The sequence below is a fragment of the Thamnophis sirtalis genome, unplaced genomic scaffold (assembly GCF_051295495.1).
Source record: "Thamnophis sirtalis isolate CommonGarterSnake01/CBP01778 unplaced genomic scaffold, rThaSir2_p1.2 scaffold_14, whole genome shotgun sequence".
NCBI classification, from domain to species: Eukaryota; Metazoa; Chordata; class Lepidosauria; order Squamata; family Natricidae; genus Thamnophis; species Thamnophis sirtalis.
The window spans coordinates 35,021,221-35,049,023 of NW_028261394.1; the positions used below are offsets into that span (position 1 = coordinate 35,021,221).

Here is a 27,803-nt window from a genome sequence, read left to right on the forward strand (position 1 = left end):
TTTCTTGAGCAGTTCATCTAATATGTGAACATAGAATGGCAAAGCCACAATGTAAAACCCTAATCTCTCAATTGTGTGGGACTCCATTTATCTATCTATCTTCTTCATATATATGAACACCTCAAGCAACTTCAACCAAACTTGGTACACAGATAACTTACTCTCTGCAAACAAATACTGGGGGGGGGAGATACCCCTAAAACCCCTTGGTGTGTGTGTGTGTTCTATTAAAATCCAGCCTGTTGTGCCATGAAATAGCTTCTACTGTGCAGCTCAGTGGAATTGCCATAGTAATGGCTTCACAGTACTCCACAAGGGGGAAAATCCAACGTTAGAAATTACATTTGGCCCGGACATTCCCCCCCTATAAATAAACACCCAGGCAATGACAGGTTATCGACTAGTTTGCCAATAAAAGTAGTGTCTTGTGCAGTGTTTCCTCTGCATGCCTCACACATTGGTGCCACTAGATTGTGTGTTTTCATGTCACATATTCTATAATTGTTTGTCCCAAATGGAAGCAAGGGAATCCATGATGTGACAATGGCCCTGGAAGTTATAATTCATGTTGTAGTATTTGGGAAAGAACCTGATTCAAAGGTTTTGTTTTCATCAGTTATTCTGTTCATCCACGATCTGTTTCTTCTGACCTTTTTGATCTGCAGTTCTGGCATTGTTCACACTGACTATGCTGGAGCTGCTGAGAGTTATAATTCAATGTCACAATTGTCCTACCCTTCTGTGTGACTTAATTGTCAGCTGCCTTATTATATCTCTTTCAAAAGCGCTTATTCAGAATCTATTTTAATATTTTTCAAATGTCATTTTAAAATAGTTGGTATCACTTTAACACTGCTAATATTAAAAACTGATTTAATAATTATATATTTCTAAAAGCAGACCAGTTTATTGCAATGGTACTAGCTCATTGGCTGCAAATGCACCGTCCTATTATGGAGTTAGAGGGGTGCAATGGCTCAGTGATTAAAGACACTGAGTTTATCAACAGAAAGCTGATAGCCTGGGTTCGAGACCTGAGTGCAATGCAATGGAGTGAGCACCCATTTCTTCCCCCAGCTCCTGCCTACTTAGCAGTTCGAAAACATGTAAATGTGAGTCAATTAATAGGTATCACTTTGGTGGGAAAGTACCAGCATTCTGTGTGCCTTCGGCATATACAGGCCCCATGAACACAGGTCCCGCTGAATGGCTGGAAGGCACACCAGCACTTTAAAGTGCATGCTGCTGCCCCGGGCCCGGCCATACAGCCCACCGGCACTTTAAAGTGCATGCTGCCGCCCTGGGCCTGGCCATACAGTCCACTGTATGGCCGGGGCGGCAGCATGCACTTTAAAGTGCTGCACGCCAGGCTGGGGAAGTCCTGGAAGATGGGCGGGAGATGGCGCAGGCATCTGGAGCCCTTTCTGTCACCGTCCCTGAGGAGCCACCGCCGCTGCCTCACTCCTCCTCATCTTCACCGCACGTCACTGCTGTGTACATCCACATTATTATTACATTGCAAGTGTTTAAGTTATTATTGATAGGATTTCAGCATTTTCTATTTTACGTTATTGTTGCCTGTTATAAGCATACCTTATAGGGCTGTTTTTAGCATCAGGGTCTTTGGCATGTACCCGTCCAACTGGAGCACCCGGCCCTGCGTTCTCTTCCACTTCGAGGATGTAAAACGGTGCTAAAAACATGGGGGGCTCATCAGCATCCTCAACACTAATCTTCACAGTCACAGTATCCTTGAATGGTCCATTGCTGATGAATTTGGGGTCAATGTATATGTTGGCTGCCTCTACCTTCAAGCTGTAGGTTCTTTTGGTTTCATAGTCAACTTGCTGAGGTTAGGGGGGAAAAGGAGGAAACACAAGGTATTATTCCAAGGATGTTTTTACAAACAACAGCAACAAAAAGATAAACCTCCTTCTAATTCGTTTCAATCATTACTGCTTTCATGTCTCCATCCATGAGGGTTTTTTGATCAACATTATATTGATAACTTACCATTGCTTTTTATCAGGATAATTTTTGATTCCCCAGTTTGGTCTCCACCTTAAGGTTCTCTGATATTCTCCAACAAAGTACTAACCAGAACCTATCCTGCATAGTTTCCAGCCTAGATAAAGTTAGCCAGATGTTGCTAGAGGCTGAAAAGAAATCCATTTCACTTTTGCGCTTACCTCCCATACCATATTTTTCGGAGTATAAGATGCACTCTTTTCCCTCAAAAAAGAATCTGAAAATCTGGGTGCATCTTATACACTGAATAAAGCATTTTTGGCCACCTGAAACCCCGCCCCCTTCCCCAAAATGGCTGTGCATAGCCTTTAGGAGGCTTCCAGAGGGCTCTTGGAGGCTGGGGAGGGCAGAAATGAGTGAAAAATGGGCTATTTTTGCACGTTTTTGCCTACCCCATAAGCCTCCTAAAGGCTATGCATGTCCTTTTTTTTGACAAAAATGGGCCCATTTTCGTGAAAAACAGGCTGTTTTTGGGAGGTTTGCAGAGTGCAAAACCTTTTTTTATTTGCCTCTTCAAAATCTTGGTACGTCTTATACTCCAGTGCGTATTATACTCCAAAAAATATGGTAATTCCTATGTTTATTTAAGATATTGTTTTACAATGTGAAAATCATTTTAGATTCTTTGAGAACATAGTATCTTCCCTACCTTGCTTTTGGGCATGAGAAAATGAGAAATAAATTTAGGGTCATCTTTGTTTGAAGTAATATGGTAGGTCAGATCACAACATCTTTAGAATCCGGCATGCTTATAGGTAAACTGGAACTGAAATGATTCCTTCACTGGCCAACATTCAAAAATGTATAATGGAATAATGGAATAAAATGAACTTTAGGGACATCATTTCTGCAATCTCCAAGATCCTGCTTGTAACCTTAAGAGTAAATAAAGTCTTAAGATTATAGGTAAAAATCTGTATGGACACTACTGTTAATTTAACCATGGTAACATTACCCAATTTTTGATATTATTCAAGGCACAAGTACCATGAGGGGAGTTATAATCTGGATGCCCATGTTTAATAATGCTTGGTCTAAAGGCTCCCAAGTGCTAGAGCTATTACTGATAGTATTGCTGTTATAGTAAAACAGGGAGCTCTATTCTATAACAGTTTGCAGATTCTGATATCTAGTTGTTCCTGTCTGGGCTCAATTCTAATTAAAATATACTTCTAGATATAAAATTGAGTATTTCACATCTCGCTTTTACATGCATATATATACAATACATAAGTATCTAATGTGCACACTTATTGTTTGTTATTCTGATCTGCCCAGTTCTAAATAGATTTGTTAGCATATAATAATGACAAAGCACCCAACCACCTAAATACATCTTGAGAATTATGGATGAACATATACTAGCTGCAGAATGGACAGTTATAAGAGATTTCCAAAGTGCTGCCTGTAAAAGAAATGCCACCTTTTTCATCTGCAACACAAGGCAGAAAACATACCAATAGATTTTTCTTTCCTATTTTCCCCACAACCATTACCCTGTGAAGTGAGCTGGGTTGAAGAAAAGTAACTGGCTAAAAGCCATTTTTTTTCATGCCTAAAGTCGGACTAGAATTCAGTCTCCTGGTTTCTAAGCACTACATTAAACACTACATCAAATTGTCTCTCTTTAATTTTATGTCTTTAACCCACTTTCACAAACTAATGAAAATACCCCCCCCCCCAAAATACTCAAAAATATGACTCAGAGGGGGGGAAAGGAAGATAAAATAGAGAACAGAAAAACAACAAATAGACTTAACATAAAACCCAAGATAAAATCTGCAACACAATCTAATTAAGATTCAGGTTACCACATGGTTCCTATTCCTAACATCAAAATAGTTTTGGAGATATTTCTAGGAATTGCATAATTGATTTTAGAACTTAAATGGCATCCTCTCTGCTATAGTTAGGTTGCTATAAAGCCCAATTGAAGACTAGGGGTGTCAAACTTGTGACGTCAAGTTGTCGTGACTTTTTTACCCTTCACTTAAATGGTGGGCGTGGCCAGCACATGACACATCTGGCCTGTGGCCACGAGTTTGACAACTCTGCTATAGAACAACCCCCCCCCCCCAAAAAAAAATAGAAACACTGATAAGTAGAGTCCTTGGTGCTCTCTGAGCTTGGTTGTTTTCTTGCAGACATTTCATTACCCAGTTAGGTAACATCACTGATTACTGATATTACTTAGTTGGATAATGAAACATCTTCAAGAAAATAGAAAAGTTCAGAAAACACCGAGGACTCCACCATTCAACCCTGAGCTGCAAATATTATTTTCTATTCTATTGTTAAACATTAATCAATTCTGAAATGTTGGCAAAGTCATTGGTTTTAAAGCAGCTGAGCACAGCTGCTTCCATAGCAATTTTGCATACAATGTTTAGCTTGATGACTTTGGCTTGTATAACGGAAGAAACATATTTCAGAATAGCGAAAAAAAGGTGACTTTTGTTGACCTGCATGAAGGAAACACAGCACTGACCAACCTATGCTTGCTTTATTTCCCCTTTCCGCCCCCCCTTCTATTCTTTCTTTTAATCAACAAAGACTGCATTCAGAAGGAATCCTGACAGCCCAAATTAAGATTTCCTCCGGAAAAAGCATTGCAGACACAAAAGAAATCCCTTGTAATTTTCACATTATCTGAAAATTCACACTGTCTTGCCAACTTGAAAATAAATGCTTCATTATAAGGAAGGCAATCCTCTTCATTTATTTCCAAGTTAATGTGCCACATGCTTTGAAGAGGGAACAGTGTTGATTTCTCAAGAGGAGATCAGTAAAAGAATAATGTACTTTTCTTCACTTTAAAATGATGTTAAGGAGCTTCTATGCACCAGTGCTTTATTTTTTATAATCTCTTTCCTTTCATTCTGGCTCCAAGCCTTAAGAGATAAGAGTAAAATAGGATGCCGGAAGTTAATCATAGCTTCATAAACAAATTATCCCAAACTACTTTTGCTCTTTTTTTTTTTTTTACTATGAGTGATAATCTATGGCTATTATATGTTCCATGAGGCATAGGAAAAAAATGAAGTATATATTATCCATTGAGGAATGAAAGGAATGCATTTCTTACCTTCTTAAGCTTCACAACCCCTTCCTGAGTCTCATAATCTGTTGTGATTTCAAACATTTCTATACCGTCGCCATCAATGATGTTGTAAGTTACTAAACCATTTTCTCCAATGTCTGGATCTTTGGCTTTTACTCTTCCAGCTTCCTCACCAGGAACGGCAGCTTCTGATATTGACATCTGATAAACACCTAGGCAAAATGGGGCTTATCAGTAAATGAGCTATACTGTTAATTCCTTTAGGACAGAGGTGGGTTCCTACCAGTTCGCACCTATTCGGTAGAACCCGTTCGTCAAATCTACCGAACCGGTTAGAAGAGTTTCCACCAGTGGACCCGGAAAGCAGGCCACACCTACAGAAGAGGTTCCAAAATTTTTTGAAACCCACCACTGGTCCTTGGATATGATTATTCTACACTATCATGCTCATATTTATAAACTCAGTGCCTTTGTGAAAGATAAGGATGACTACTGCGTTTGTGGTGCAATCAGAACATTGCATGTGTTGAAGTTGTTTTAACGCAAACCAAAGATGCCTTTTAAAAAACAAGTTTACATCATATTCTTATGCATGCCAGTGCTGTGTGTGAGGTAATTTAAGGTGGTTCTGACAAGTGTCGTCAGCATCTTCATATCCAGTCACATGGGTGACAAGCCACTCCCATAAAAGAGGCCACACCCACAGAGTAGGTTCGAACATTTTTTGAAACCCACCACTGCTTTAGGAGTATTTATTTTATTGACTCCATCAAGATATGTAAAAACTAGTGGAGGAAACAGAGGGAACATGGACATTCCAAATATTCTAAGTCAGATTCAGGCAGCAATTAACCCATTAAAAGCTCTCTTGGCATTTAGTGTTTTGCCCCATCACACTTTGTTTTTGGTAGGTTAAAATTAAAAAGCAGAGACATGCTAATTTGGCAGGCTATAAGGCAAAGCTCTTCCTTGAGTCATTATGGACTTGGGTGGTCTTATACTTTTTTCAAAAAAAAAAAACCTCTCAAACTTCTTGTATGGAGACTCTGTAATGGAAATTCTTGCTTTTCCACTTACTTTTTTTTTTCCTTCAGCTTTTTTCTCTCTCTATAGAATAAAATATACAACTGCTCCCAAGTGAAATCAATGCAAATGTGTGCTTATATAAATCCATTTTGAACTAATCCACAAAACATTTGGCAGTTTCTGGAGCACATTAACCCTTTTTTCATTAATCCAGTTAAGATGTGAACACAATTCAGGAGACACACAACTATAAAGAGTGTGGGCACAGGAAGGGAAGGAGGAAAGTAGGTTGGGTAGTTGTCACAATTCCTGGAAAGGCCGTGAAAGAAATACTTAAAAACAGCAGCAAAGTTGAAATAAAGGAATCTATATTTCTTTTTATTATATACATAGGGTATAAGCTTGATATGTAGACTCAGTTGCCTTGGGCTCCTAAGAGAAAGGAAACTGTATCCAAATAATTTAAGCTCCATAAATGATTAGTTGAGTAAATACTTGACTTTCTAATTCATTCCTATTCACAGGACTGTTAAAAACAATGCTACACCCAAACATTATAAGGGAAAACTCATGTCATGAAAATTAGGGATGGAGAATTGTTCATTTCACTTTTTTCCCCAATATATCAGAATACACATATCTCTACGATAGCAATGTTGTAGATGCGGCACTGGCATTGGCTAGGCTTTAGTGTAGGAATCATACTACTATTTTTTAAGATGTAAAAATTTTAAAGTGCTAAAATTTTAACACCATTTGAACTGGCTTGTAGGTGTTTACAGGATCACCTGATGAACTGACCTGAGTGTTTTGCTTGTCTTGACTGGGGATGTTGAAAGTGAGGTGCAATCAGGATTGTAGCAGAGCAAAAGTGTAGTTCTAACGGCTGCTAATTATATAATTGGGGTCATGCTGTGCAGCACTAGAGATTGCACATGAGTTTGAGTATTTATATAATTTAATCATTTTCATTCATAAATTACCCACAAGCTGTGGATGCCTTTTGTTTGCCTGCCTATTTACAAAGGGTTAATTCTCTCTGAATGTTGGTTTCATATTTGATGCATCAGTGACGATTATATACATATTCACTTCCAAAACCGAACAAAGCATGTAAGCAAATTAAAATCTTGTCATAACTGACACCTCCACAAACTAAGTGGAGCCTTCAAAACGCAACGGACATGCAAATTTTGTCATTCTTGAAGATTACTGATAAAATCTGTCTAAATTGAGAAACAACCATGAAATCTGCTTTTTAAGAACGTCTCTGCTGTGCTCACAAATTCATAAATAAAAAAAAAGATTGAGAGGGAGTGCTTTGCTTTGTTTTGGCTTTTTAAAAAACTTTGGTCTCTTGTCTTACAGCGCATAACTATTTCTCTCTAAAATATGTTTCCATTTCCTCCATCCTCCATCTGTCTCCGTTAACAGCATTTCTTACCCAAAGTCTAGACCTCATGCCATTGAGCTCAGCAGGGGCATATTGTTAAAACATCATCGTCCAATATGTTTTCAAAATGAGGCAGCACAAAAGTCCCTACCTCCTCCTGTGCCTTAATCCTCATCTTTGAAATGGTTCACTGTGTGTCCCTGGAAATGGCTCAACTCTTTTATGTTTTTTTCCCCTCTCTAAAAGAAAGCTCTTTAAAAAAAACTTAGAATGTAAAATGTGCATGAGATACCTCTTGATTCCTTTTAATGTACATGAATCTATTTAAGAAAAAAAACTTTTATAGATTGATGGACTTATCTGGAATTTGGGACCGTGTATGGAATCATAAAAGGCTGAAAGGAGAAAGATGAGGCTCTTTCACAAAATAGCTACTATCTGTTGTGGTCCACCAGTGGCCAGCAGAGTCGGACAATGAGGAGGTTGTGGAGGAACATGGGCCAGTCCTGGGGGCTGAGGAAAGCTCAGAGGAGGGCTCTGTGTCAGAGGCAGAGAGGGAGCTAGACAGCAATGAGGCAGAGAAGCAGCTGGAGTCTTCCCAGTGTGCACATGTGCAGAGCTGCCAGAAGACAAGAACAACTAAGAAAGCAGGGTCGACTTCAGAGTAAAGCCACACATTGGAGGTGATTGGCCCCTCCCATAGGAAACAAAAGAGGAGCAAAGGGGGAATGGGCTTTTGCAGGAAACAATTTGTTCCTTCGGTCATTTCAAGAATGGAAAGTTCTGTTTGTGATTATAAGAGACTCTGTGCCAAGTGTTGCCTTGCCCTGCATTTGAAAACTAGCTAACTGGAATCTCGCCAAGCGAGATAAGGTTCGTGTTGATAAATATTCTTTGCCAAGCTTTGCTGACTGTGAATGAAAGGATTTCACAGTTGTGTAAACAAAAGAAGTTTTGCCGGGACCAAGACTTTGCTTCATGCTTGTTAAGGAAGCTTAGGTCAGCACACTATGGCAGTCATGGGCCATTGAAACATTACCATCTGCAACCATCTAACTTGCCAGGTAGTTCACTCTCATTCAGTCTCAGCTCCTCAGGCACCTTCTATTATTTTAGCTTATCTTTGTGTTTTTCTAGACAAGTGGGCACATTTCCAAAGTATTGGCCAGTAGCCACCTACTCTTGATTTTTAAGAAAGCAATTGTGGCTCTATCAGGATTGCTATCCTGCTATGCCATGTTTTGCATGCTGCCAGTCTGTCATGTGCAGGGGTAGGGCAGGGGAGAGATTGCAGGGTAGGATTAGGGGGGTTAGTATGAGAGGAATCAAAACTACTCATTGTGCCATTCACACTATGGAATGCAGCACCATTCAGCCTGTGAAGACAAGGACTATTACCCAAACTTTGGATTCCATTGGACACTTAGAGATAACCAAGAGGGATGGTGGTAGTAAGGATAAAGTGAACCGTATGCTTTGGGTCAAAAATCTCAGATCTGGCTTTGCCTCTCTGAAACCACTTCACTTTAATAAAGTGTACTTTTGCTAATAATGGATTGAAGAGCCTTTCTTCTTTAATTGACTAGATTGGAATGGTTGACAGGCTCTACAAGAGACAAGTACAATCAAATAAACAAAATATTACAACTATGTTAAGCTACAGTCTCTTGACTCTCTGACACAAGCAAGGTAAAACCCTGTCCTTATGAACCAGATATTTTGGGATATACTAAGTATTGCTTTGAGATTTATGGAAGGGATAACATATATAACAAACAACAATAAAACATTATTTTATTTTCATTTCTAAAAACTGCACGCCACTGATGTTACTGGAGGACAAAAGCTAGGATCTTACATTACAGTAGCATGGGTTTTGAAAATGGTTCATAAAACAGTGTAGCACCTTAAAGTGTGTGTATTTTTAACGTGATTTCTTAAAGCAGCAATGTCCTTCTTTGGACAATACCTCTGAATAGATGTAGCTGCTTTAAAGACATGCTGTACTTACACCTTTACATGTTTCAAAGCACCTCCTCCAAATAATTTTTAAAGCATGGGCAGCGCTACCTTTATTGAAATCACTATTAATCATAATAAGAGTCTGATTTCATAGATTCAGCATATTACTGAATAGTTGTTTGTTGGCAAGTAAAAGAGGAGGAGGAGAATTACTTAGCTTCAGTGAAGCCTCTGGTGGACAATAGATAAGAGTTCTTCAGAACTTACTCTGTGGGAACTTTGGTGGGTTGTCATTGACATCTGTGAGGGTAATTGTCACTTTGGTGGTTCCTGAAAGTCCTCCCATGTGGCCTCCCATGTCCTTTGCTTGAATCACAACATGATATTCTTCCTTTGCTTCTCTGTCCATGTTGGGAAGAGCTGTTCTTATAATACCTTCAGGAAAAAGAGGCGAAGAAATGGTTCACAATATGTTCTTCAAATGTTTATCTCACAGCAAGTCTGTTCTACATACATTCATTTGCATAAGGGCTGGCAGATATTTGTTTAAATGATTACACAACAGAGAAATTGCCCTCAGTAATCGTAGTACATATCAACTACAATTCACTCTACCCACACTGCGTAGAATATCTGATGTTGGTTAAAGAAGTGAAGAATATGTTCTTTTCGTAATTTAATATGAATTTAATGTATTTGCATGTCCTGTCCTTATAAGATAATTATAATGCAACTTTATAGTCAATTCTGAACTTTCTAATAGAAGCGTACAAAAATGTATACATTGACTATAATTTTATAAATGGACATGTATATTCAGGAAAATGCATCCATTTGAATTGCATTAATTGCTTAGAAAATGTATACATGCACACTCACACACACACACACACACACACACACCCAACAAAAAGTGGAATACTCCAGGGGAAAAGAATATGTATGCATATAAAATTTTTCAAACACGTTGTCTAAAAAGCACAAGACTGGAAAAAAACCCGAAGTCAAACACAATAGAATCATCCATCTGCAAAATTGGATTCTGCAAGAGCTTGATAAGCTTTTTCCGTGATCTTGCCTGGTCCGGCTTATAATATGATGATTGTTGAGGTTTTAATGGAGAAGTCTGAGGAATTTGATCTTTGCCATTTCCAATATGAGAAAGGGCATTAGGATTTGCACACAAAGGGTTGATTTATGTTATCTCATCTTGAATTGCTAACAAAACCAGCTGGCCTCCCAGTAGCAAAATGTTATTCCTCACCTGTTGTAATGCCAGTAAGGATTATGTTGCTGTGGTTTGTTTTAGGGAAATGAAAGTGAGGCCGCATTGTTAAAAACATCTATTGTATTTTGGTTTTTACGGGTTTTTGAATTGGGGGGTCATGATAAGAATGGGTTCACTAATCGATTTGTAGTTCAGGAATCTAAGGTAGGCTGAGATCTCAAAATTTCCATAATATATATTAAGACTAGTGTTTGTTCTTTGGTGGGATTTGGAGGGTGGGTGGATTTTAGACATTATGATGCCATTTTCTCATGAGAGGAAAATCTTGGCTTTCTTTTTCTCCATCTTGGAAAAGGAAAGAAAGAAAGAAAGAAAGAAAGGAAGGAAGGAAGGAAGGAAGGAAGGAAGGAAGGAAGGAAGGAAGGAAGGAAGGAAATGCTATTTTGATGTCTTTATAGCTAGGACATATTAAATGAGCTTATCTTAAACTGAGAAACATTGTATTCAATTTCCCCTTTCTCCAGAGCTCTGTACCAGTGATGGGATTCATTTTTTTTCTACTACTGGTTCTGTGGGTGTAGCTTGGTGGTCATGCCATGGCATGGCTTGGTGGGCATGGCAGGGAGAGGATACTGTAAAATCCCCATTTCCTCCCGATCAGCTGGGACTCGGGAGGCAGAGAATAGATGGAGGTGGGGCCAGTCAGAGGTGGTATTTACTGGTTCTCTGAACTACTCAAAATTTTCGCTACCATTCTTCAGAACTGGTCAGAACCTGCAGAATACCACCTCTGCTCTGTACCAGCTCATCTACAATAGGGATAGATGGATTATGCCATTCTCAAATACTTCCATAACAACCTCTGTACCCAATAACAGTAATAGAATAAAGTACTAAGGGGCAGATTTAACAACATCCCTTTTCAATTATATGCATCTGTTTTGGATGCAAAGGTTAAAACTATCACTCAAACCTTCCTGAGCTGCCATTATATTATATGACCTCATGAACATTTCATCAGATATTTGGAATGGCCTGCGACTATGATTATGTCCTTCCTACTAAGAGATCAGTCTCGCTTAATCACCGCAAAGGCCACTTCATTCTGCACCATTGCAATCACAATTAGAAAAGGATTAGACTATTTTGAAATGAATGATTTTATGTCAAAACCCCTTAGCTAGTGTTTCTTATTGACCTTCCCATCATATATTCTGCTCATATACAATCTCTCTCTCTCTTTCTCTCTTCTACTTTTAGCTTTTTTAATCTACTGCCATTAGCATTTAAATAAATCAAGTGAACCATTTCTCATTTTTTCCCCTCTTGATTGCCCAGTTTTGGTGTTTTGAACATATAGCTAATAAATAAAACCAGGGTACTTGGGATATGGAGTAAGGGACAAATACATTTGTTACCAAAATATACAGGAACCTCTGGAAGAATGGGGGATTTTTTGCTTCTGGTCCTGAGTATTTCAAGTTAACAGCTGTGTTAAAAATTGTGCACCACCTTCCCACTGCTTGTGAAGTTGGGGGGGGGGGGGCTGAAAAGAGTGTGGATATAAAATTGTAAGTAAATTTTGAAGAGGCAGCACTGTTCGAAGACATCTCTGTGGTCATGTGGCCGGCATGACTAAACACCAAAGATGCACAGAACACTGTTACCTTCCCGCCAAAGGTGGTGCCTGTTTTTCTACTTACATTTTTTACATGCATTTGAACTGCTAGATTGGCAAAAACTGGGACAAGTAACAGGAGGTCACTATTACACGGCGCTAGGGATTTGAACATTGAACTGCCAACCTTCTAACTGACAAGCCCAGCATCTTAGCCACTGTGTTTTCCCTGATTATCAACTTTTCCACCTCCTGAATGCATTTTAAGGCTTGTCCCTACTTTCCTAAATACACTTCAAAATTCATTAGGAAAAGCATTAAAATAGTGTTTTATGCTACTATTTTTCATGAAGATTTTTAATGGAGACAGCAGAAACAAGAAAGAATATTAGTTTAGTTTTGTTTAGTTTATTATGATTTATAGGCCGCCCTTTTCCCTGAGGGGACTCAGGGCGGCTTACAATACATGGGAAGGGGGGTGCAAAACAAAAACACAAGACAGTGCATAAATAAAAATAAAACAATAAAACACAACTTTCATTCAACATTCGGGTAGGGCAAATTAAAATCTTATCCCCAGGCCTGACGGGATAGCCGGATCCTAAGGGCTGGACAGTGGTGAGGGTGCGAATCTCCACGGTAAGTGTAAACAAACCAACACAGAAGACTAACAAATTGTGTTTAGTTTGAAGAGCCACTTCTTTTACATGCATTATATGGGGCCAGCTGTTGATTACAAAATTTAACCTTTATCTAAGTTTGGAAGTCATAATACTGTCAGTGTTTTTAAGTAGCTGGTTGAGACTGAACATTTCCTTTATAACCTCATGCAATCACATATACTAGGATATGAGTATAATTTCCATTAGAGATCATTTATAGCTTGAAAAAACATGTCAAATTATTCTCCTATGCAGAAGGTGCATTTACTTTAAATCAAGCAAGAAAATCAAAGGCATTGTTTCCTGTAAAATAAATCCAAGGCCTGAATGCACATTACAGGTCAAATGGAAACACGCTGATGCTTTCAAAGCAAAGTCCTTAAGGCCATATTTGGGACACATAAAGGAATCTTGGTGATGGCGCAGTGGTTAGAATGAAGTATTGCAGTGTAATTCTGCCAACTGCCAGGAGTTCAATCCTAACTGAGTAACATTGACTCAGCCTTCCATCCTTCCGAGGTCAGTAAGATGAGGACCCAGATTGTTGGGGGCAATATGCTGAGTTTGTAAACAACTTAGAGAGGGATGTAAAGCACTATGAAGCGGTATATAAATCAAAGTACTAGTACTCTTGTTAATCTCTTTCAGGTAATTATCCATACCCACTAAAGCCAATGATAATGGATTGAACCTATAGCCCAATAACAATTGGATTGCAGAGTCATGTATGTAAAAATGGGTGGTGATATAAATTTGGAAAGTTGCTGGTTTCTCATTGTGAGGTATTTTTGGAAAGTTGCTGGTTTCTCATTACAGGTATTTTCATTGTTAAGGTTTTTTTAAAAATTATTATTATTATTATTATTCCATTCAATCGCATCCAATTCTTAGAGACTGCATGGACAAGTCCTGGGAAGTTTTCTTGGCAAGATTTTTCAGAAGTTCTTTGCCATTGCCTTCTTCCTAGGACTGAGAGAAGGTTGGAGCAATGGTTAGAGTGCAGTACTGCAGGCTATCTCTGCTGACTGTTGGCTGCCTGCAATTTGCCAGTTCAAATCCCACCAGGCTCAAGGTTGACTCAGCCTTCCATCTTTCCAAGGTGGGAAAAATGAGAACCCAGAGTGTTGGGGGCCATAGGCTGATTCTGTAAACCACTTAGAGAGGGCTGTAAAGTCTAAGTGCTATTGATATTCTATTCTAAAATTCCCTTTCAGTTAGCACACGGTTGTTTAGTACCTGTTTGTGGCTCTACAGAGAAGTATGGTTGGCCTTCAAGAATGCTGTAAACAAGTTTCGCGCTATTTCCATAGGTAGGATCATCAGCATCTGAGGCTGTCACCTGAATCACAGATGTACCTGCAAACAGAAAAGGAAACAGATACATATATTTAGATATGCATATGTTTTTGCCTCACTTCCAAAATTCCAGGTTATTGTTACAATGCCAACTTCACCTTTCAATGGGAACAATGAGAAACATATAAGAGAGGTCTGTAGGAGGAAGGGATGTTCTGGCATCTAACAGCTGCAGGAACAGAGCTCTCGATCCCCTGCACTGGCTTCTGCTTCATGGGCTTTTTTAAAAAGCCAAAAAACCTTTGTTGATGGGGTGAAGCTAAGGAAGAGCTTCCTGTGAGGTTCCAGGGGAGATCCCAACTCTCCTGCAGAGCATTTTTCTTTTATGCCATATTGCGAGAAGAGACAGCCTAAGGTGGCTGTCACAAAACCGGAGCGAGTTTAACATCCAAGAAAAGTTCTGGGGCGGATTTGGTGAACTGGGTGAGAAGAATCCTTTTTTAATTCAAAGTGTAACCCCGAAAGAATATTCAGGAAAGAGAGACATATCATTACTTTTAAGTTGTGGCGACCAAGCTATTTTTGAGTAAAATCTTAGAACTTTTAGAAACATATGAGAGATTATCTTTACTAATTGCACCCTGGAAAATCCACATTTCATTTCTTTAAAAGAGGTTTTACTAGCAAATCACCAGTGGTTATTCCAACAGCTGTACAGATTATTGCAGATCTCTCTTCAATTAATTTTTTGGGGAGTATACAGTTGAGTTAATTCTATTTGCTAAATGCATTTCTCCTCCCCTCCCTTCCTGGCAATTTGTTAATATTATGATTTGGAGTATTAATTTTATGGCTCTTTGTGTCCAATCTCCAAAAGTGCTTTGGAGTGCACAGGAGTGCGAACATGACTCCTGCCTAAAGGTAAAGGTTCCCCTCACACATATGTGCTAGTCGTTCCTGACTCTAGAGGGCGGCGCTCATCTACATTTCAAAGCTGAAGAGCCAGAGCTGTCCGAAGACGTCTCCATAGTCATGTGGCCAGCATGACTAAATGCCAAAGGCACACGGAACGCTGTTGCCTTCCCACCAAAGGTGGTTCATATTTTTCTGTTTGCATTTTTACATGCTTTTGAACAGCTAGTTGGTAGAAGCTGGGACAAATAATGGGAGCTCACTCTGTTATATGGCACTAGGTATTCGAACCGCCAAACTGCCAATCTTTTGATCGACAAGCTCAGTGCCTTAGCCATTGAGCCACTGCCTGCAGCATCTTAAAGCAGCCATGTCTCTTCCCTCTGCTATAATATGTTATCTCAAAGGAAATAAATGATTGCTTAATAATAACTCAACATGCTAAAGACAAGGTTCCTATAACAAACTATCCCACAAGCTATTCAGCTTTGTGAGCTTTGTTGCATATGCAGTGATTCGTTCATCATTTCTCTGCATGTTTCATGGGTGATTACTTTATTGGAAAGGGAGTTAATTTGACTGGAAAGAACATTTAAAACTGTGCTTTATATTTTGCATTGTGTAAAAGCCTTAGTCAGCCAGTACTGTAATAGATACCAAAAACACTTCCATGATATACATATGATAAATGTAAAGTGACTATTGGCACAATATAGACCACAGTATCCAGGGATGTGGTGGCTCAGTGGCTAAGATGCTGAGCTTGTTGATCAGAAAGTCGGCAGTTCATGGGTTCAAATCCCTAGCGCCGCATAATGGAGTGAGTTCCCATTACTTGTCCCAGCTTCTGCCAACCTAGCAGTTCAAAAGCATGTAAAAAATGCAAGTAGAAAAATAGGTACCACTTTGGTAGGAAGGTAACAGTGCTCCATTGCCTTTGGCATTTAGTCATGTTGACCACATGACCATGGAGACATCTTCAGACAACTCTGGCTCTTCAGCTTAGAAACAGAAATGAGCACAGCCGGAAATGATTAGCACACATGTGTGGGGAAACCTTTACCTAGACCACGGTATAATCAGCTGAGTTTGGCCAGCTAATTATGGCAAGCTAATTATGATCTCGTATTTGGTGCAGAAGTCATATAGATGTGCATGCAAAATTTTGCTGCTTGTTTTGTTTATGAATAAAAAGTAGATGATTCCTTCCCATAAGGACTGTTATTTGTTTAAGAAAAATCACAAGTGGAATTGCATTAAGGACAGCTGTTGTTCTAATTTGTTCCAACCAATGGAATGCTGGAAAAAAAATAATGAAAATGAGGCCGGTACATTGTCAGCAGAATCACTCTCCCCAAACCAAGTGGAAGAAAACCAGATTTAGTGTTGGGAACAAGCCAGCATAAGAGAGACTGAATTTGAAGATGGGCCAGAGAAGGTTATGGGCTAAGAAACAGTCCATTAAAAATTCCCCCAACACCATCCTGATTTTGCTGTGCGCATTGCTTGGATCCAAAAACACATTTGCTGACTTTGGAGCCAAATATTGCACACATTTAATGAAGATGCCATTGGGAAAAAAAATGATGCAACTTTTTTTTAACCCTTGGCATGATCCAGCCCATTTTGATATGCTCTGGTCTCAGTTCTTTTGTACATCTGTGCAGCTTCTAAAGGAGTCTTTTCCTGGGCTTGAATCAAATATACACTTAAATTAAAGGTAAAGGCTCCCCTCGCACATACGTGCGAGTCGTTCCCGACTGAAGGGGGCGGTGCTTATCTCTGTTTCAAGGAGATGGTGGTCATGTGGCCAGCATGACTAAAGGCCAAAGGTGCACGGAATGCTGTTACCTTCCCACCAAAGGTGGTCCCTATTTTTTTTACATGGTTTCAAACTGCTAGATTGGCAGAAGCTGGGACAAGTAATAGGAGCTCACTCCCTTATGCGGAGCTAGGGATTCGAACCGCCAACCTTTCTGATCGACAAACTCAACGTCTTAGTCACTGAGCCATTGCATCCCTTGCATTTAAATTAAGGAGGCATTAAAAAGATTAAAAAACACTTCACAATGCTTGCCATTGTTACCATCCAAACTTGAGAACATATTTTTGAATCCCTGTGGCTATCATGCAAGTGTGTGGAAATTAGTCCATTTGTTGCTGCAAGTACAGTGAGAGGGCACAGACCAGATCCAAAGCATCTTTGTTTGCTCCAGACTTGTAATAGGAGAAGCGCTCTACATGGGGCAGCCTTTGAAGAGTATTCGGAGACTTCAACTTGTCCAGAATGCAGCCGCGCGAGCGATTGTGGGTGCACCTCGGTACACCCACGTTACACCTATCCTCCGTGAGCTGCACTGGCTACCGATAGGTCTCCAGATACACTTCAGAGTGCTAGTCGTAACTTATAAACCCCTTCATGGTATTGGACTTGGGTACTTGAGAGACCGCCTGCTGCCAATTACCTCCCAAAGACCCGTTAGATCTCACAGGGTCAGCCTCCTCCAGGTTCCGTCCACCAGCCAATGCCATCTGGCTACTACCCGGGGGAGGGCCTTCTCTGTGGCAGCTCTGGCCCTCTGGAATGAACTCCCTGCGGAGATCCGGACCCTCACCTCTCTCCAGGCCTTCCGGAAAGCCGTCAAAACCTGGCTGTGCCGGCAGGCCTGGGGTTGATGAGTTCCCCTCCCCTCTCAACTGGTATGGCTGTATGATTTTCGTGTATTTTAATTATGTGTACTGTTGTTTATGTTCCCTTTCCCCCCTGACTTGTTCGTCGCCCTGAGTCCCTCCTGGAGAAGGGCGGCATACAAATAAACCAAATACAATACAATACAATACAAGCGGTTGGTTAGCATTTTGGAAAATTGCTGATTTCTCCATTCTAAGTCTCTTTCCCTCCTCCCTGGAGGTCAGACTCCAATAAAAAGGAGAGCGATTAGTAAAGGCCAAGAATGAATTAATAAAGGCCAGGAACGGATTCCAGAAGCTCGGCATACTTTCCAAAAACTTGTTTAAGTCATGCTAGTTTAAGTTAGCTATGTCTTGCTTCTCATAAATAGAAGAGCTGTTTCTTCCAGATTGTTGAAAATCAGCTGCTTTAAGTGTTCTCCAACTGTCACTTAGCCGACACCTTTTTCATCATGCTACCTGAATTGTTTTCATCCCTGGTGGTCACAATAAAAGCTGCAACTTAGCGTGTTTTTTCTCCCCCCCCCTCATTTTCTCTCACCCCCCTTGGGTTTTCATTTTGCAGCATAGCTTTTAGATGATAAAAATAGAAGCCAGGTATTCTCATTGTTCATATTTTAAAACATTCAGGGATTTTATTTTTTGTCAATGAATAAAAGGCTTTAGATGAACATATAAATCGGTGCCTAGATAGCATTTCAGATTGCTTACCATCAAAAGGAAAAACATTGTTATCCGTGCATGTAAGAAGCTAGTGTTATCAGGAAGAAATCCATCCAGGTTTCCTCTCAAATAATTTAGATGGGCAATCTTTTATCAGCTGGAGAATCCTTAGCATTGTCTGAAGCAGAGATTGCATTCAACAGGTTCTGAGCAGTTCTGGAGAACCATTAGCGGAAATTTTGAGTAGTTCAGAAAACCGGTAAATATCACCTCTGAGTGGTCCCGCCCCCATCTATTCTCTGACGCCCGAGTCCCAGCTGATTGGGAAGGAATGGAGATTTTACAGTATCCTTTCCCTGCCACCCCACGCCCACCATGCTACACACATAGAACCGGTAGAAATTTTTTTTTGAATCCCACCATTGAAAGGTCATGGAGCCTAGTCCTATCACAATTGATTTAACATCCAAGGCAAGGTACTATACACAAGTTGCATTTCTCTCTGGCTGATCACTCTTCCCAGCAAGAGAATAATGGTGCATAATTTGTGTTACCTACCCACATTGGATCTCTCTGGTACATTGGCATGGTAATTTTCATGAAGGAATTCAGGAGGGTTGTCATTGATATCTTGGACTTTGACGATGAATTCGGAGGGTGGTTCCAAGGGCCGGTTGGTGTTTCGGTCCACGGCTTGGGCAGTTAATGTGTACTGAGCTCTTTCTTCTCGATCCAGTGTCTTTGTTGCATGGATGTTCCCTGATTTGTCATCTATAACAAAAATAATGCCTGCTCCTTCACCTGAGAGAATGTATTTGATGTTCCCATCACCAGAATCGATATCTGAATGAAGCTGCAAAATGAAAAAAAACAAAAAAACATATTCACATACAATCCCCAAAGGCAACAAAGGCTACTACAAGTAGTTCTCATCTTTACAATAGTTCATTTAAGTGACCCTTCATAGTTACATCAGCAGACTTAAGACTGTTTCTCACACTTACAGCATCCCAGTGGCCACCGGATTAAAATTCAGATGCTTGGCAACTAACGCATATTTATGATGGTTGCAATATCCTGGAGTCATTTGATCCCCCTTTTGTGACCGTCTTACAAGCAAAATCCATGGAGAAGCCAGATTCACTTAACAACCATGTTTCTAACTTAATAACTGCCATGATTCACTTAACAACTGTGGCAAGAAAAGTCATAAAATGGGCCAAAATTGGCTTAACAAATGTTTCACTTAGCAACATTGGGCTTAATTTTGGTTGTAAGTGGAGGACTGCCTGTATTTCTGACATTTTCCCAAAATACATAAATTTTGTGAGACATAAATTACTGCCTTTTCTTTTTTCTATAAGGAGAAAGAAAAGTTAAATTCCAAAGGATGGAAACCTACAGTAGTAATAAATATGTCATGTCTGTTGATTGTATAATCCTTACTCTAATGGTCCTGTTGCTCCTCTGGCTTTCTACATTTCAACCCAAATCCATTATTTATTTATTTATTTCTACATTGCCCATCCCATCTTAGTGACTCTTGGTCAGGGGTAGGTTGCTAGCAGCATTACTGCCGGTTTGTTGCGCAAAAAATGTGTGCATGCACATTTACACAAAAAGAGGTTTGCACATGCACAGAATGTTAGAAAAGGGGGGAAAATACATTTCTACAATGGAAATTGTTCTGCACATGTGCATAACCAAAAATCAAGATGGCGCCACTCACAATAGAACCGGTTCAGGTGTGTGGGCGGCCGAGTTACTACCTACTCAGCCGAACTAGGCGGAACCGGTAGGAATCCACCTCTGGTCTGGATGGTTTAGAACAACAGCACAATAACATTAGACAACTCAGCTCATGATGTATTTCTTTTCAATTCAGAAAGCAGGAACGGTGTATGGAATAGAGCAGTGGCTCCCAAACTTGGCAACTTTAAGACTTGTGGACTTCAACTCCCAGAATTCTCCAGTCAGCAGAATTCTGGGAGTTGAAGTCCACAAGTCTTAAAGTTGCCAAGTTCTGGGAGTTGAAGTCCACAAGTCTTAAAGTTGCCAAGTTTGGGAACCACTGGAATAGAGAAAGTAAAATTAAAAGCATTAATTGATCATTAATTTACAATAATAAAATAAGCTCAAATTACATGATGTGGGGATGTTTTTTTTTAAACACACACACACACACACACACACACACACACACACACACACACAGATGCCCATCTCACTCACATAGTTCCCAAATAAATATATTAGAAGGTAGAAGGTAGATTTTGGGAAAGTATTATTAAATATTTCTTAGTCATCATATTACTTTGAAAATGTTAGTGTTGTTATAATGAAGAGGTTAAATACACTGTTTTTTAGAGTAAACATTTATTAGATAATAATGGACAGATTTAAAATACCCCTTAATATTATTTTGTTGTTTGTTATTGCCCAAACTTGTACACTGAATCTCTAAAGACATAAAAATGGATATAACTAGAATGTAGTTTCATGTAATCTAGAAAGTACATGTATGGGCCCAAAGTATATTGTAGGGATGGATTTAAAATGCATTTGGATTTTTAAAAAAAAACATGAAAGGAAAAGCTGATTATTATTTCATAAGAATAAAAGGAAGCACAGAATATCTTAGGAAAGATTTTCTATTTAACAGATTTTTTTGATTAAGTGTATTTTTTTTTAAAAAAAGATAAGATTTGCCCATTATGGAGCTACAACAAAGGGAACCACCCATTGATTTCAACTAATCTCTCATTTCATAGCTACTTAATGCCCATTGTGATAGTTTAATGAATAGTATTAAAGCAATTAATGCATGAAATGAAATCAGAATCCTGCCACTTAAATTTCCACAACAGTAAAGGCATTCAGCGCCATTGACAGTACGTAAGATTAAGGCCATCTTTACTTTCCTACACTTCATCCTATTTAAAGCTTGAAGAATGCTCAGCTGGTTTAATTTATCACACCATGTCAGGCTATTTTAGTAGACATTCCAATGTTCTCTAGAAAAAGGGATTTTAGATCATTCGAATATGAGTTGTCCTACTACTTGATATCATAACAACTCTGGGGTTCAGGCAAATAATTAATATGTCAGAGGTTTAAACATATATTATAGCAGGTATCATCAAAGATTCATACCCAATTTAGCAACTATGTGTTCATGTAATCATAATTACAACAATGAAAGGGTTTTTTGGGACGTTGACAATTAAAAAAAAATACATTGCATACTTTAAGCCTATGCATTTTAATATCCTGTTTTGCTTATATTCTGCATTTATTGAACTTGCCTAATTTCTGGACCATGTTTATCAGATTAAGGCAATCTATTGAATTTATCTTGTAGTATTTAGTTGCTTGTTCAGACACTAGGCTAATATTGTAAACATACTCTTGAGTCTTAGTAATGGGATCCATGCAGTATTTTGGGGTGAATTAAACCAGGAGACTTTGAGTTCTAGTCCCATTTTAGGCCTGAAAGTTGGCTGGGTGAGTTTTGGCCAATCATCAGGAGATTGTGAATTCTAGTCCTAGATTAAACATAAAAGTTGGCTGGATGATTTTAGGCCAGTTAATCTCAATTCATTATGTCAAATTTAGATGACAAGTTGGTTGGTCAATTTCTATTGCAATAAATGGATCAATCATCAGTTGATCTGAAAAAGTAGAGCTGGGAAATAAACACACATACACACACACATATCATTAATACTGATATTTTTGAAGCATTTACAAGGCAGTAGTCATCACAAGCATTGGTATATCACCTGCTCAAATTTATTGTTTGGGTTTCTTTTGCAATTTGTCACTCTAGCATCAATGTTATATCCATGTTCCTTAAGGAGAATGTATAACTTGAATGTATGTTTTAATTGAAAAAAAATGTATTCAAAAATTCAGAGGAGTGTAAAAATTGAAGAAATAATTACATTTTGAAAGGCTTAATCTTTATGATTACATTCCAAATTTGGGGAATTTGAAAAAAAAAGTATTTTGGATGCCATACAACCATCATTATCAAATTCAATAGCATTAGCTTGGGGATTAGTTAAAATCATATTAGAATCATCTTTGATAATGAAAATGAGTTTTGAAATATATTATCTCGATCTTACATCTGGTGATTGTCCTACATATTACATTTGCCCCTCCTCTCCTTCAATTAAATGTATAAGCTATTTTAGAATGCAGAACATAAAAGCAATATATAATCAGAGGCAAAAAGAGCAGTACAGACCGAACAACAAGGCAATAAACCTCAGAAGCAACAGTTAAAGTCAATATTATATTCCTTTCAACTTAGAATGTGATACAAAAAGTTTTGATGGTACAATGAATGCCTTGCATGGAGAAAAGTTTGCTTGAGCTTAGCACATCTCCATTAAAAAAGGACAAAGAAAAGACAAGAAGGAAGAGAATATACAGTATATCTGTGAAAATAATAAGTATGGCAATGAAATCAAAACCGATATGAGTCCGTTGACTAAAGTTCTTAGACAAATAACATTTTAAACAAACCGAACAAGCTATATGATAATGGAGCACATTTTAAATGTATCTGCATAATCCACATCTCTGACTAAGAATTTCATTTCCTCCTTTCCTGCAAAAAACTCTGAAAAGCATAAATGAATTTCTATTTCATATGACCAGCTACAGCTTGTCATCTGGGTGTTGTAACACCATTCTAACCATCTTACAGAGCTAACTATTAATCTTAAATACTAAAGGATGGATTGTTGTTTGGCTGGATTTACAGCTAAATTAATAGTTCTAATCTCAGTTGGATAGGAGAAGTCTTATCAAATGAAGATGAATATATGTGTCCCAGGATAATACTGCAGTATCCAATCTGGGTCAGCCACTGGAACAAGAGATTGGAACTTCCAAGTTTTTAGACTCATGCTGGAGTCTATTTTCAGGGAACCTCTCTCTTCGGACTCATGTGGGAGCCCAACTTCAGGGAAGTTCTCTCTAGCTAACTTCTAGACAGAAGGTCCCCTGAAGATGGACTCCAGCATGAGTCCAAAAGCTTCAAAGACAAAACCTCTGGTCCTGATAACTGATCCAGATTGGATCCTGCAGAGATCTTATCTTTGAAGCATCCACAGGATTTATCCATGGCCAAATCATACCAAAACATGTTTGTAAGGAAAGAAGAAGCAAAAAGCAATGCATATGTTGCTCTAAAAATGTACACAAAAACTTACTCGGCCTACTAGTACAGGATCCGGTCCAGTATATTCCTCTATTACAAAGAACTGGTTCCATACCCATCCTCTTTTTGACCTCTGGAGAACTTGTCCTTCCTTCCCTTTCTCGTGATGACCATGCAGTGATGGCCTTGAGTGGTTCAGTTTGTCTGTTGCCATAACAAAGCTGCAGCACAGCATTCCCAGACAGAAAAGGGCAGCATGTAAACAATGATCTTCCTTCATTTTTGGTTAATGTATAGGCACCAGAGTATTCCCCAATTTTTCCCCCTTTCTTCTCAAAGGGTCACCCACAAAAGTGAACAGGAATACTATAATCCTCTGGAAAGTTCACAGGTTTTCCGTAACCGAGATGTCAATGTTCCTTAAGTCCATCACTTTAACTCTGTATAGACTCCAAAAGGTTTCCTAGAGTAAGAAGAACCAAACAGGAGAAAATTAGTTCTTTGTTTTTATTCTAAGCTCAGCATTTCAGAAACCTAGCACGTAACAGAAGCTTAATAGACCATTGAAACAAGATGCTTGTTTCTTTCCCAAGATGATAATATAAATGAACTATAAAGACACCTCAACAAATTATTCACCAGGATGACCAAGATTGGATGGTCTCCCTAGGTTGGAAACAATAATTTAAGAATGTCTAGAATTCTCAGGATATCATATTTTTAATAACTTGCTCAAAAACATACTTTTTTTGTATTCGCTGGAAAAAAAATTTAAAGTGTAGAGCAGGCAGGAATGGTCATTTTACTCATTAGCAGTCCCTCCATTTGAAAAAAAGACAGTTGTAATTTTTGGACAGACACTTTCAGGGGTTTTAAGTGGCCCAATGTAAGATCTGAACTGATATTTTTAAACAGAGGTTTTTTTGCTACCTTTGGAGGGCAGTAAAGACCACATCTTTGTTCAATAAAGCATTTATCATTTCTAGAGTCCACAGTGAAAGCCCATCCTTTTTGATACAATTAAAAAAAAAACTTTCTCACAGTCTGTACCCTTATCTTGGGCTGGGAAGCAAAAAAAAATCTATCTATAACCGTATGTGAGAACGATCTGGGAGAGACTCGGGAAAGAGACTGTGGGAGCAGTGAGATAACAGACAACATAGTCTAGTCCATAGCTACATACTGGGCAGGGCGAGAAATGCAGAAGAAACCTGGTTTCTTGGTCTGTAAAGGAGATTGGTTGAGAATTGTACTTTCAGATGTTCACGATTCTATTAATATAACTTTACAATAAAGTAGAATTAGCTCATCTGGTCATATTTCCTTCCAAGTCTACCTGATGCTGCTATAACATGAGTCACCTCTATGGTAAAACCCTCCTGCATGTATAGGATTTTACCTAAATATACCCTCTTTCCCCGAAAATAAGATTTCCTCAGATAATAAGCCCAATTGGACTTCTGAGCGCATGTGCTAAAATGAGCCCTTCCCGAAAATATTTAAACGCATGCGCAGCCAATCCCCACCATTTCCTCTTGCCACGCAAACAACATGAGATGAGGAGGCAAGACCGGAGGGGGGGAAGGGAGGGGGAACATGCCCCATGCATCCCACATGCTCTTACCTAATGGTCACTCCCACAACCCTAGCCACTGAGCCCCTTCTGTCATGTTAATGGCCACCGCAAAAAGAGCTGCTGCTGCTGTGTTGCGACACGCAACACAGCAGCAGCCATGAGGTGACCATGCTTGCCACCTCCTAAACCTCAAAACTAATAAGACCTCCTCGAAAATAAGGCCAAACTCTTATTTGGGGGGGTCAAAAGAACATAAGATCCTGTCTTATATTTGGGGAAACACAGTGATTCTTCAGGCATTTTGATGAAATTTCCAACCAAGGTCAAAAATGCTGGGAAGCTATCTTCAGAGAGATAGGGAATCTACTTTGCTAGCAGCTAGTGGTATAGTATTAAATTCCCAATTCTTTTTAGAGTCATAGTGTCAGGTATACCTGGTTGGAAGTAATAGCTTGTTGGATTTGGATAAGATAGTGGTAGCCTGCTGGATTTGAGTAAAATCTTTATAATCTTAGCTACTCTATTACTCTCTCCAACTAAGCCTTTTATTGTACTTTCAGTTCCTAGTTCTTTAAACCAGATTCTTTAGTAAGGGTACCAAATATTGGAAGATTGACAGAGGGGCTACAAAGAAACATTATTGCCTGTATATGTAGTTTATCGTCATTAGATATGTCCCCCCCAAATAAACTTTTCCTTTTAACATAAGTTCTTATTAACAGAAAGTATCAGAAATAAATAGAAATATAAAGAAAAAATAAGGCAAGCATTATTTAAAGGATCTCTACTTCATCAGCTATTCCATTTTTTTTATTTAACTGAGCTCCTATTTATTCAGTTGTTGTTCATCTGAACTGTACAATTAGCACATAAAATAGATATTTCTCACTTTCCAATCTCAGAAGTTTCAAAAAGCAGGCTGTACCTGGACAACAAGCTATATTTAATAATGTGTGAACTGTTGGGCAGATCATAGGAGCAGATTTGCTGTAGCAAAATAACTTAAAAATTTATTTTGCTGACCAGATACAGATCCTTCTATAATAGTTCCTATCATGGTTCTGAATTCTAAACAAAACATCAGAAAGTACATTCTAAGGGAAACCTTATACATGTCAGATGCAAGGAATCAGGCCATCCATTAAGTAGCAGCATATATCAAGCTTATATAAGAGAATGAGTCACAGTCGCATAGTGGTTAGAATCAGTGATGTGCAGTCAGGTGAGGCAAGTGAGATATAGCCTCACCACTTCCCTCATGAAAAGGAAAAAAAATGTAAAAGGAAAAATGTGAGAGCTGAGGTCAGGCTGAGCTAGTTGCTGCCTCACCATGGATGACTCTGCTTAACTGTTTAAAAAAGCCTCTAAAAAGTGCCCTCTACTATGAGGCAGGAGAACTGTGTGCCTCATCTAGTCTGACTTTAGGTGTTTTATGACCACTGAAGCAGAATTAAGCAAGGGTTAAAAGCCTAAAAATTCCTGACAGGTGAGGCACGCAGTTCTCCTGCCTCATAGTAGAGGGCGCTCATTTGGGAGGGGCTTCTTCAGAGGACCCGAGGCAAGAGCAGAGTTGAAATCCTCTCTGAAACAGCTGGAAAAGGTACATGTGGGTCGGAGGGATGGGGAGGAATTCAAACTTCATCCTCCTGGTGCGGGGCTTTGGGGAAAGGCTGGAGAGCTTGTGCTCTCCCTCCCCAAGTGTAGTTTGATTGCAGGCAGAGCCATGTTGCCTTTTCAAACCTGTAATCAGTAAAGCTGGGCTGGATCCTTCCGAGGCTGGGGGAAAGTGTGTGTGTGCTCCAGTATGGCTCTTTGACTGGCTTCCTGCCTCTTCCTGTGGTCTCCTCGCTGATGCTCTCCCTCCAATCCAACTGTGTGTGTGTGTTTGAGAGAGAGTGAGTAAGAGAGGGAAGGGGGTAGGAGAGATAGTCCAATCCAACTTCTGTGTGTGTGTGTGTGTGTGTGTGTGTGTGTGTGTGTGTGTGTGTTTGAGAGAGGGGGGAGGGAGGGAGAGAGGAAGGAAGGAGGGGAAGGGAGAAGAAAAAGAAAGAAGGAAACTTCTTTCGCAAAGGAGAAAAACAAATGCTGTCGCTTTAAATCAGAACTGAGCATGCCAGGCTGTGGAATTCTGGGAGTTGAAGCCCACAAATCTAAAAAAAATTTGAAACCCACCACTTTGTCAGTGCCTCACCAGCCATAAACCTCACCACACGTCACTGGTTAGAATGCAATACTGCAGGCTACTTCTGCTGACTGCCTGTTGCCTGCAATTTGGCAGTTGAAATCTCACCAGGCTCAAGGTTGAACCAGCTTTCCATCCTTCCAAGGTGGGTAAAATGAGGACCCAAATTGTTGGGGGCAAGGGGCTGACTCTGTAAACCGCTTAGAGAGGGCTGTGAAGCACTGTAAAGTGGTATATAAGTCTAAGTGCTATTGCTATTGCTAATCCACTCATTTAAAATTTAACACTAAATTGGAGCCAGATAAAAGTCAACAGAATTCAGGAGAAGATGG

General features: G+C 39.3%; 1 protein-coding gene across 1 annotated transcript in view; it reads right to left on the reverse strand.

Annotated features, from left to right (window-relative positions):
- CDH11 (cadherin 11) overlaps nt 1-27,803 on the reverse strand; it is a 124,870-nt gene that overhangs the window by 18,378 nt on the left and 78,689 nt on the right. Inside the window, exons 3-8 of the mRNA XM_014068321.2 lie at nt 23,766-24,176; nt 19,099-19,393; nt 14,215-14,334; nt 9,738-9,905; nt 5,114-5,301; nt 1,594-1,847 (exon numbers count right to left, since the gene is read on the reverse strand). Of these exons, the coding sequence (XP_013923796.2) occupies nt 1,594-1,847; nt 5,114-5,301; nt 9,738-9,905; nt 14,215-14,334; nt 19,099-19,393; nt 23,766-23,993 (1,253 nt within the window). The 5' untranslated portion in view covers nt 23,994-24,176. The remainder of the gene's footprint in view (nt 1-1,593; nt 1,848-5,113; nt 5,302-9,737; nt 9,906-14,214; nt 14,335-19,098; nt 19,394-23,765; nt 24,177-27,803) is intronic.